The sequence below is a fragment of the Dysidea avara genome, chromosome 3 (assembly GCF_963678975.1).
Source record: "Dysidea avara chromosome 3, odDysAvar1.4, whole genome shotgun sequence".
Classification (NCBI taxonomy): domain Eukaryota; kingdom Metazoa; phylum Porifera; class Demospongiae; order Dictyoceratida; family Dysideidae; genus Dysidea; species Dysidea avara.
This window is the reverse complement of record NC_089274.1, coordinates 41,345,900-41,358,637: the sequence shown is the minus strand read 5'-3', so window position 1 is coordinate 41,358,637 and position 12,738 is coordinate 41,345,900. Positions and strand designations below refer to the sequence as shown.

The 12,738-nt window shown below is 36.7% G+C and overlaps 1 protein-coding gene across 2 annotated transcripts in view; it reads right to left on the bottom strand.

Annotated features, from left to right (window-relative positions):
• LOC136251028 (E3 ubiquitin-protein ligase rnf213-alpha-like) overlaps window positions 1-12,738 on the bottom strand; it is a 175,978-nt gene that overhangs the window by 43,804 nt on the left and 119,436 nt on the right. For both annotated transcript variants that reach the window (XM_066043410.1, XM_066043409.1), the window contains exon 29: window positions 8,178-8,355. In XM_066043410.1, the coding sequence (XP_065899482.1) occupies window positions 8,178-8,355 (178 nt within the window). The remainder of the gene's footprint in view (window positions 1-8,177; window positions 8,356-12,738) is intronic.

Here is a 12,738-nt window from a genome sequence, read left to right as displayed (position 1 = left end):
GTGGCTGTTGGAGCTTAATGATACATTCAACCATGTAATAGGATAAGTTCCAATGAGTAATGGAATCCTGGATTAAACTAAGATCATCAGAATGCAAATCTTTTTTTCTGATACTAGTAAAATTGTGATCACACCCAAGTGTTTTAGATACTTGTGCTACCTGCATGACTTTTCAAACTCCCAACTGCAATGTTTGGGCAAAGCACCAAAATCAAGACTTTCTGTTGTGTTCACAATATTATTGGGAAGATCTCACTTCTGTAAACTTTCTTGAAGTTCATCAGCAAGATTTACAGCAAAGTGAACTGTTGTGATTTTACATGTGTCTAGGACAAGACAACAAAGTTTCCAGTTTTCATCAATGTAATGCACTGTGTGGGTCATGTAGCTTTGGTTAGCTCTGGATGTCCAAGCATCTGTTGTGAGCAAAAATCCATGAGACCTTGTTACATAGCTTCTGTATTCTGTTGCATAGCTTCTGTCTTCGCATATCTTGCTCTTCACCTTTTGACTTTTCGTATATATACCTCAGGCATGCAACAATTAGTAATAGTGTTCCAAACTGGCAAAACATATCAAGGCTCAAATGTACAGAGAATTTTCTGGAAGCCAACATTACTCACTGTGCTTACTAATAACAAACTTGCTGTCATTGCAATAAGTATTGTAAATGAAGCATGTGTGCAGTATAAAACTACAAGTGTAAAGAAGAATGAGAAATTCAAATTTCAGCTGGGATGGTAGAAATGAAAAGCTATATGAAACATCTGCAGCTATACTAATAGACATTTAATGACTACTTCAGTCATAATAGACTGACAATAGTATAAATCCATGACTGAAGTAGGGATTAAATAAATGTCCACCAGTACAGCTGCAGGTGTAAATGAATCTCTTGTTTACGGCTTTTAATCCTTACTCAAAATAAGAAATCTACATCTGTAGCTACACTAGTGGACATTAATTCCTACTTCAGTCATACAATATGTGATGGGCTGAGGTTGTTTTTACAAAATTCTATTTTGCTATAAAAACATGTTTACGTAAACTTAGGGTACAAATACAAAGAATAAGAAGATCTTCATGTTTGTACAGCACAAGGGACATGAGTTATGAGTGCTTATTTACGATGCAATGTGGCAGAAATAAATTAAACTTTACTGGTGTCATTTCTTGGTTAAAATGGCCTTCTTCTTTATCCACACGAATGAGTACAAGGAAAGCACTAGACCCTGTTGGATTTGCCAGCTCACAGTGAACAGATTGAGCCATGTCCCATCTTTGTAGCTTGTTTCAGTCATGATTTGTGATTGATTAACTAAGCACATGAAATTTATTTGCCGTATCATTGCTGTATATATATTGCTGTTCCAACAGTCTAGTGCTACCCATCATATAAAGCTGAAATTTTGGCTATCTACTCTTTTTTTACTACAGATAACAGAGAAAATGGAATCTGAGGAATGTGCAAAAATGGCCAGTTTTTCTGAGCTAGCTAGTCACATGTATGTCTGGCAATAAATGTCCACTAGTATAGCTTTTATTTCTATCATCCCTATTAAACATATACATGAAATTGACAAGAAGAAAACATCCTGACTGCCTGGCTGACTCCTGTAAGCATTCCAGCATCAATCAGATGGCTGCAGGTTCAAGGCTGCCCAGGTCCAGTCATGGATTTTTTTCCCTTTTCAAACACACTTTCTGTAACAACTTTAAACAGGCTGTAGAACCAGGTGTCCTACAGACCTTCAGCACTTGTGCTGTAAAGCCTTATTATACAACCAAGTACTAAAGATAATAAGAAATGCGGTTAAAATTACATCATAAATAATAATAGCTAAATAATGAATAATAAATAAATAAAAATTAATGTTTGAGAAAACTATGAGGCCTAGAGACACAAACTAACCGGGGATTGATTCACCTGGCACAAATGTATAATTGTTTGACCTGTCTGTGCTGATGACTTAAACATACGTGTAATTCTATATAATGCCCAGTACCACACCCTTGCTTTAATTTCGGATTTCACAAAGGAGAAGATTAGCAAACCACTGCGAGTGATTGCAGGAGAGCCAGAGGCCACTTTACTCAAGACTACAAGTATGTTTCTAAGCTGTTTTCATGGTGCACAGTGAGTTCCAAGTCGCCATGCCAGATGCTAGTGGACACGCTCTGCATGTGATGAACAAGGTTAAAAGTATGGTTTCATGTTAACAAGATTATTTGTTTGTTTGTTGTGTATTTGTATCATTTTGTATACTTCTGTTCATCCTTTACCTGGCTTCAGCTAGCTGAATTATTTCCATCTCCAGTGTTCAGTGCTAATAATAGATTGTTGCATAAAGTTCTACAGTATAAAGTGCATCTCCTGTATATGCATCTCCTGTATATTGTACAGTATTGTGTTACGCATCATTATGCCATTGCCACACCATTGATGTACTGGCACTCAGCTACCAGCAGGGGCGGAGGAAGTAGTTGATATGAGGGGGGCTGGGCTGACCCAGACTTATGGAAATGAGGCACTACATTGTCTCTGGTTTGGTAAGGTGAGACCAAAAAAAAAAAAAAAGGTCACAACAAGCTGACAATAGTTGCCCACCTCACCAGCTATGCATTTATAGCTGATAAACTACATAAAAATTTTTACATAGCTCACTACACACTGCTCTAATACTGTGACTGCTTTATTAGAATGACTGCTCTATTAGAGTATCTCTATCTTTATTGCGGTTTTCAGCCCCACTCCAAGAAGGATAATTTCGGCGTGATATCATTCCCCCCTCAGCAGACCGAGGGTGACTTTAGCCCCCCCCTTTCCACCACCTATGGCTACCAGTAGTTTTGCATTGGGCCTGGCAGGGCATTGTGTGGAGAACACCAACACAGCTTTCAGCTGATAAGTTTGTGTGATGATGCATAGCTCTCAACCTTATTACATTTCAGCCACATTTGTTCTCCAATTTTTTAGGCGATTTTATACATGGTTGGCATTTTTTTATAACTCCATGACTGTTAGTACTATTTCTTTCAAACCACAAAAGGTTTACACTATGATAGTTACTCCATGTATAGACTGATTTTCAAGTTATTCTGTGAAGCGGTTCATCCTGGAGGTGTGACAACAAATCGCCTTTGGATATTTGAAAAATCGCAGATAACTCCCTTGTTCTTTTTCTAATCTGTACCAAAATTGGATTGTAAATGTGCAGTATTACATTCTTACAGATCTTACAGCCCTCCAAATTTTAAGTAAATTGACCAAAGCATGCATGAGTTATTACTAAAGTGTGCGAGACAAAGAAGAAGAATAAGAAAAAGAAGAAAAAGATTAAGAGGAAAAATATGAAGAAAATAATACGAACTTGGAAGGCACGTATCTCAGTAATGGATGGGAAAATTCACCTCAAATTTGGAATGAAAGGTGCCCTACCCTGAGGGAGTTTCCACAGTAAAAATGGTTAATTTCCATCCAGCCATTATCAAGCTACAGATGCATGAATACGGCGGTTCCTGTAAAACACACACTTGTCTGTTGCATGCCTACACTGGCTGTACTGGCCACACAGCACACTATTGTGTGTCTTGATCTGGTATCAAAGTAAAGGTCTTGTTGAATGAAACAAACATGTTTTCTTTAAGTTAATAGGCAATTCCATTTTGAAGTTATGCTTTTATTAGCTGCAAAATTCTTTGAGTTTAACTGCCCTTGAGGTGTAAATTACCTGTGGAGTGGTAAATATATAATAAATAATCATAACTTTGGAATGAAATCATCCTATTAACTTCAAATAAAAACCACATTGTTTAGTTCAACAAGACCTTTATCTCAGGGAGACAAAGCCATAAATGATCAAATTTCTGTACAAAAATGGCCATAAAGGTCACCAAAGGTCAAATCTGCAATGGCACCACATCAAAAAATATACATTTCATGTGGAGTATGTACTATATTATGTGGAAACTTTCACGGTTTTATGACAAAGTGAATGATTTTTGTGTTGTACCACTATACTATAGTAGAACCAAATATTCTATACAAGTTAAAGGAAAATTTAGGAATTTTTAGTTTGATTAGGGATCATAGAAAAAAAAAGTTGGGAAAAAAGGGAAGTCATCTACACCTGCAGATATACTAGTGAACATTTAATCCCTAATTCAGTCTATATCCCAAGATCAAGACTGGATTAGGGATTAAATGTTCACTAGTATATCTGCAGGTGTAGGTGACCTCCCTTGTTTCCCTACTTTATTTTTCTATGATCCCTAATCAAACTTAAAATTCCTAATTTTTCCTTTAACTTGTTTGTTTACTTTTTTTGTAACATCATTATGACTGGTGAACCCATGCATACCGCATCAAAAGAAAGAATGGTGCCAGAATAAATGTTTTCATCTGAATGGCACGTGCCCCAAGAATCAAATGCTTCCTTCAAAATCGCAGTGGCCATTATGCTTCGCTTTCAGCTATGTTCAGCCCGTTACAAAGTGCTACAGACAAAAAAAAACAGTAGAAGAAGTACCTCTGCAACAAGCCAGTCACCACGAAAATACGATGATCTGCGCACCCCAATATCAATTACTGCCTCGAAATGCAGCCACCATTACGCTTCGCTTTCAGCTATTTTCAGCACGTTACACAGCATTACAAATGAAGAATAGTGTTACAGTTGTCTTTGCAATCGATCTAGTCACCATAGAAAAAATGGATGATTCCCGTTTACAAATGTACTGTAGGGAAGCCATGCATTGCACTACCGCGAATCGACACCTTGAGCTATCAGCAAAAAGAAATGGGACACAAAGGAGGACAAAGGTAAGTCCATGATGCATACATTGTACATACTGCGGTATGCCAAAAGGCATGTCTCGGGACGAAACAACGTCGAACAGTAAAAAAATCAAGTCCATAGCCTTAGCTGTTATTGAGTTATGCTTGCCTGATGGCATCAGGCAGGCAGGCAGGTGGGCGGGCGGGCGGACAGGCAGGCAGGCAGGGGGCAGGCAGGCAGGCAGGCAGGCAGGCAGGCAGGCAGGCAGGCAGACAGGCAGGCAGGCAGGCAGGCAGGCAGGCAGGCAGGCAGGCAGGCAGGCAGGCAGGCAGGCAGGCAGGCAGGCAGTACAAAATTCCATGGAGTATTTTTTTTAAATTTCATAACAATTTATTGGAAGCATTTAGGATCGTACTAAAGGCACTTTTGGGCTTAGTTGTACCTAACCAATACTGCCAAGGTGCCAGGATGGAGTTGTGAAGCTGGTTTTGGGGTGAACTTTCTGGCTAGGAAAACCCAAATCTTCATGATCCCTAATATACAGTACTACCATACTGTATGATAGAACAACTAAATTAGATCTATGTATCAAGACACACGGTAGTGTGTTGTGCAGCCAAGAAAGCTGGTGTGCCACACCATGAGTACATTTGAAAGGGTCAGTGGAAAAGGGGACATGTGCTATTTGCGATTTCCATTTTCTAAAAGTTAGAATGGCTTGTTTTAAGCATGTGAATAATGCTGTTGCTAAGTAAACAACAGAATTTAAAAGTTCATGGCAGTCACAAATAAAATTTTAGCAAATATTACAATAATTCAATTATGTCTCAAAAGTCTGTTTAATCTCCACCACGTGTTCATGTAAATTTTCAAATGGAACTTGTCTCATTTTGCCACTGGCCTCTTCATTTACAGGAAGAAACAAAATGCAATTTTTCCACCTATATAGCTCTATGCTCCCTTCTCAAATTGGAATCATTTTTATACAGCAAACTCCCTCCATTTTCAATACCCTGCATACCAAATTTGAGCAAGATTGCCTAACACAATTGTGAATACAAGCCTTCAAAAATTTGGCTTAATTTCTTCTTTTTTTTTCATGGGCTTAGATTATTCTTTTTGAACATGTTATAAAAACCATTATAAAATGCAAATGCATAGCTTGATTTACTTGAGCTTTGGTACTTTTTAAGAACGTATTGCAGCACAATCACGTTCCAAATTTGGTGTAAATCTGATAAATAGTCATGGAGATAAGGACAATCATTTTCATTAAAAAAGGCCAACTTGTTGTCATGCCTATGGTAAAACACTAATGTCAATAACTTATATAGGTTAACCATTATAGTTCAAATCTTTTGTGGTTCAAAAGAAATCGCATTGACAGCTATAGAGTTACAAGCCAAAAACCAAACATCTGTAAATTGTGGGGTTGAAATACTCTAATAGAACAGTCACCATGCGGTAAAAAAGATGCATAAAAAATCTTAGAACCAAGGACTTTCCATACTGAATGACCAAAAAGTTCATAATTTCATAGATTTACCAATGGAAATCTAGAACATTCTACATGTGCTTTATTAGAAATCCGCAAAAAAAATGTGCATTCTATTAGAGCATTACAAAAGTAGGCAAATAAACTCTGCAATACAATACCATTGTAACTTCTCTAGTATTTCATCAAATCAAAGCCGATATTATAGCCATTTCAGTACCAATTAGCAGTGTAGTACACTACTATTAAGACCTACTTGTGTCATCATTATAATCATCATAATAAGTGCTGTGCTAATAAAACTTATGACAACAGGCTAGAAATTGTATTCTAGCATAAAAGGTGCAGGATTTGCTTTGTTAGCAATTGCAGCTTGTCACATTTTGCATGAAATATATATTAAGATACTGTGATAGAGCAGTCACTTCAAAATTCCAATAGACAAATAGTGCAATCATGCATACTTAACTTGAAAGGAATTTTAAACACTATATTACTAATAAATACAGGCACTATAACACAACCTTATATAGCCATGAACAAGCAAGCACAAAATTATAGAGCAATTATCAGTATTGACATAGATTCTTTGGATTTAGTATTGGATTGATAGGTATTGGTAGAACACTAGTTTGTGTTATATCATTCTCATTGCATCCATAGATTTAAAAAAAAACAATGATTAAAAAAGACAATGATTTGTGTAAAAACAAACCTCAAATCCAGTTTCTTTGGGGTATATATTTAAAATACAAAATGAAGTGAAATCCATGTAAAAACAGCCAAGCTGAATAAAAGAGGTGTGGCCTTAAAAGCCTGGGTGAAAAAGTTGTGGAGTCAAAGGTGGCAGCCATGAAATGGCTGCAATGATGTTAATGATAACAAATTTTAATAATGGCTTTGTACATTATTATCATAAACATTACTGCAGCCATTTCATGGCCGCCACCTTTAATTTCACATCTTCTTTGCCCAGGATTTTTAAAGGCTGCATCTTTTTACACAGCTTGGCTGTTTTTTGCATGGATAAATTATAAACTTTTACTATTGTTAGTTATAGTTTTCATTTATAAAGCAGAAATTAAGTGAGGTGAACAGCTGTAATAGTAGTGATTCAATGGTTAGGGACTTGGGTGTTCAGTATGGGGTTCCTGGTTTAAATGCTGGTAAGTTCTTTCAGAATTTTTCATGCACATTTTTAACCCATGGTGACAGAGTATCTCAACCCCACAATTTTCAGCTGTTTGGGTTTGCCTTGTAACTCTATAGCTGTCAATGCATTTTTTTAAAGTTGAGCTTAGATGGTTAACCAATAAGCATACCAATTTTTTTAGTTATTCCCATAAGCGGTTAACTCTGTAGGCATGACAAAAAGTCAGCCTTTTCTAATGCAAATAATCATCCATAGCTCTATGACCTTTTATCAGATTTGCACCAAACCTGGTACTGTAACATGATTTTGCTGCAATACATTCTTAAAGTGTCCAGAATTCGAGAAAGTTGAGCTACACATTTGCATTTCATAATAGTTTTTGTGAAGTGTTCAAAAAGAATAACCTAAGCACCTCCTACCCCCAAGCACTCTAAACAAGCAAACAAACAAAACAAAAATAAATTAAGCTGAATTTGAGGGCTTGCATTTCATGATTGCGTGAGGCAAACTTGCTCAAATTTGGCATGTGGGGTGCTGAAGGTGGAGGGAATTTGAAGTACAAAAATGATTCTAATTTGAGAAGGCAACACAAGCTATGCATGCGTGAAAATTATGTTTTATTTCTTCCTGTAAATACATGCACGGTGTGTAATGATAATTTTTTGCAGTGTGTATAACTTGCAAAGAACATTCACATTTAAGTAAACAGACAATGTACCAATGTTCTGTGCTACTGCTGCAGTAACTATACCTTTGCCATTTTAAGCATAAACTGTACAACAAAAGTCTTAAAACCAGGTAGATCCCGTTCAATTTCAACTTTACAAAATGCTGAGTTTTCACAATCTTCCAGTTGAGCATTAAGGAAATACAAAAAATTCCTAAATTCCATCCATGAAGGATCATGTACATCACAATCAGAAAAATTCCTACATAAAAATAAGCATTTGATATAAGGACATTTGCATGGTCAGGTATAATTCCTGATGTCAGCTGAGCAGTACCGAATAACTGAAATACGTTATATTACATTAATATATATATACACAATGATTGGTGCAATTCTGAACAGGAAATAGATCATTGTTTAGAATTTACATCAAGGGAAGTCCTATGCTCTGCTAGTTGGTTTATACAATAGACTGTCTGCAAAAAAAATAGCTACCAAAGGGTATCTTAGCACACATTATTAACAGTCAATATTTTCATTCCACTAATACATAACAAACCACAAATTCCATAATTGGGCTTGCTTGATTATCAGACTACAAGCAGCAACACACAATCCTGATAAGTGAGAGTGACGCTTTGCATACTCATGACAGGGAGGAGCAAGCAATACCAATAAGTGGACAAGGCTACACATATTCCTATACAAACAGTATAACACATTGGTGAATGATGGGTGTGGCTGTGTCAGTTTCTTGAGTATGTACAACTGCATTTCCATCAATACAATTGACCTTAATTTATGATCATGTGTAATCTCATTTGGGTCAGACCTACATATTCAATAAAGATACCGAGACCCATTTGACTAGGACAAAATGTGACCCAAATGATTCAGAAAACCTGACCCACTGCTGTAAGACATGAATGTGTTGTGTGTCAAAGAATTGAATGCAACTCTGGCACGTCAATATTATTGACATCAACATTATGAACTGCAGACCTATCATTTTGAAGTGTGCAACTCTATTGGTTGTTTTGTAGCTGTTGCATTGAAAATTCAATTGGTAGATAAACAGCACATACTGTTTTGTAATGTTTAAGGAAGAAGCATCAAATCCAGCATTAAAAACAAGAAAACACTGATAGTTTTAGTCTGCTGTGCTCATTATTTTGTCTGAAGTATTGCACTTTATATGGAATTCATTAACTACTAGCACATGCTGGTCAAAGTTCTTGATGTTTTGCGATGACTGTTGTATTGGAGTAAATGCAATTGTGACTGCACTATCAATCTCCATTGATGTTTCTTTGGAGGCATGAATTAAAATACATGTCTTGGTTTGATTACCGTAATAGTTTGATGTGTTTATTTCACATTTACTTCCAATTTTCTCAAGTACAAGCACATTTTGCTAAAGTTTCATCCTAATATGACAGGATTTTGCTCTATGTGCCTTCCTATTACTCCAAAAATTATTCCTGCAAAATTAACACTATCCTATAGCCAAATATGGAATTTTAAAGTTTCCAAAAGCCAATTTTTGTGTGACTGGCTACCCAGCTGTCAGCCTGACCACAGTCACAAAGCTAGAGACTAAATGAAGAAGTGCACAGCCACCATTTTCACAGGGGTCCATTATTATATGAAACGGAGCGGAACAGAATGGAACAGTTCCGTTACATTATTTTACGGAACGGAACATTCATGTGCTTACTTCTTAACATAAAATTTAATGTGTGCCTGTATAGTAGTAAACTAGTAATGCATCCCGAGTATGAAACCACAGTTACCTGTTAGTTCTTCACATAGTCGGCCTAAAACAGCAAATTACCTATGTGAGCTAGCACGTGAGTAACACAAGGCAGTTACTGGCAAGGTAATATTGATGTATATAGAGTTTGTAAGAACCCCTGTCAGTTCCTGAAGCTGTCAAGACATTAAGAACAAACTATGAATTGACAACAAATGTTCCTTTTTTAGAAGTCTGGGTTGTTGTTGAGGTACGACAGTCTGGATTTATACATATGTATGGAAGTATGAGAATCCTGTGGAAGGACAACTCTTCAGAAAGTGGGAAATTATGTCTTAGCAAGTTCCTTAGACAGACAAGAGTTTGATAAATTTAGAGAATCTTTTTTGTCAAAACTACTAAGGGTCTTTGGTGCTGACTAACCTGCTACTCATAGAATTCATGAAGATACAAAACTTGCTTGTTCAGGAAGTGGGAAACATTACATTAGTTTTTCAAGCGAACATTTTTATAACCTCTGTCAGCGGACCAGGAACACTCTTTATGGGCCAAGCCCATCAGGTATGTACATATAATGTTTATTTTGTGATAGAAGACAAGCCTGACTTTTTAACTTAAATGAATAATGGTTGAAAATAGCCCTGCTGCTTACTGCATGGTAATTGTGATTGCAGAGGCTTGTGATGAGATGTGTGATTAATTTTCTGCTATATACAGTAGATCCTCACTAATCCAAGCTCTAGTAATCCAAACGTTTTACTAATCTGAACAGCAGAAATGACTGATCTGTTATGAATATTTTGTCAACAGATCTATTGGCATTATTGAACTAAGCTCTGTACATAATCAATGGGTCACAAATGTAAACAAATTCAATAGTCTGAACAAATTTTTGTCAATTTGACAACACAGCTGTTGAAGGTCCACTATATATACCACTGTATAATATGCTCTTGTTTGAGAAGTATAGATACATTGCTTGGTGAGTAATACTCACTATTGTATATGCACGCACTCTCTCTCTCTGTCACACACACACACACACACACACACACACACACACACACACACACACACACACACACACACACACACACACACACACACACACACACACACACACACACACACACACATACACGCATGTATACATGCACGCATGCACGTGCACACACAGACACACACAAAAAGAAGCTACTCATTTGACCAAGAGATACTGACTAACCCATCTACAGGTGAGCTAACTCCCAGTACAGCACAAGGGCCTCACGAGAGTAGCAATGCCTGGATCAGTGATCTGGTCAATATCTCTTTCAAAAAACATGATGTGCATGCATGTTATAGTTGGCTTACAAGGCAAGGCAGTGGAACTTGACTTAACAGTGCACACACTCCATCAGTGACAAATAATTTGGCATGTATCATCATTTTACTTTTTGTGCTCCACATCTGTGTGATAATTGCTTCTTTTTACAGTCACAGTAATGGACAGTAATTGGTTATGGGATGATGTACCACTATGGGATGATGTACTATTCACTGATTCTAGTGCAAGTTCTCCTAAGGCAAACTTCCCCAAGAAAGTCAAAAGCAATTATTGTAAGAATCTGTGCACCTTTGTCAATCAAGCAACATTACCAAAATTAAAGAAGAAGCAACCAATACAAAGAATGATGTTATAGACCACCACAGCATAGTGGATGGAAAATCTAAAACTTGCTAAACTTAGACAAAGCAACTATAATTACTGGGGCTTGGTTCAGTACTTCTGGTGCAGGATTCTTAACTATGGATTTTGAAATTGAGTCAAGCCAGTTTATACAAATAATCTATGATGATAACCGGAATCACTGGATAACTATAGCCAATATTGAAAGTGATGAGCCAGAAGAAATCTGTGCTTGTGTATTTGATCAGACTTCTAGAATCTCAGAAGTTTACTACTTTCCCTGTTAGAAGCAAATGACGTCATGGCTTGAAGATTGTGAGCAAGGAAGATGTGAAAGTGTTTTGCATATGCAAATGCTAATAGCTCCAAAGCAGCCAAAGATGATATGTTGCACAATATGTGAATCATGGTTCCATTCAGAAGTCTGCCTTACAGATGTACCCAACACTGCCGTCGTGAATTACAAAGAACGTTAGTCATGTCCTAAATGTAGTGACAAACAACTTTAGGACATAGATTATAGATTAGAACCATAGATTATATATTCTTTACCCGTAACATATCTATAGCACATGATCAAAAATTAGTTCCATTCCCTAAAATAATGTAACGGAACTGTTCCATTCCATTCCGTTCCGTTCCGTATAATAATGAACCCCCTTTCACACCACAATAACAGGCTTATGTGTGGCATGTATTTTTTTGGTTCTGAAGAATGTCTGTCTTCTGTGCTTTGTCCTCCTGTTTTTCTTCAATTAAAAGGTCGTCTTTTTCTTCATGCAAGAGGCAAACATTATCCACATTAACACTTTTCTTTGGAGAAGTGGACTTAGATAACACAAAACTACTTGAAAGTCTTATAATGCTACTATAAGAGGGAGTAGATACCTGCAGTATACTTATAAAGCAATCAAATTGCTACTGAAAACAGAACATGGCAATCATTCCCTTAAATGAATAAAGCATGATGAACCAATTAGAACATGATATCCACACCCCTTAGTGGTCTAACTGCAATCAACTGAAATATCGTTGCAAACAAGATATGACAACCACACTCCTTACTGCAAGTGCAGGTGATTCACTGCTTTTTGTTTCTATTAACCCTAATTGAACTAATTTTCCTTGAACTTTTAGATATATAGAGCAAATCAGCTGATTGATATACTTGTAAAATATTAATTTTAAAATGAAGTATGATTCCAGAGATATAAAAAGTA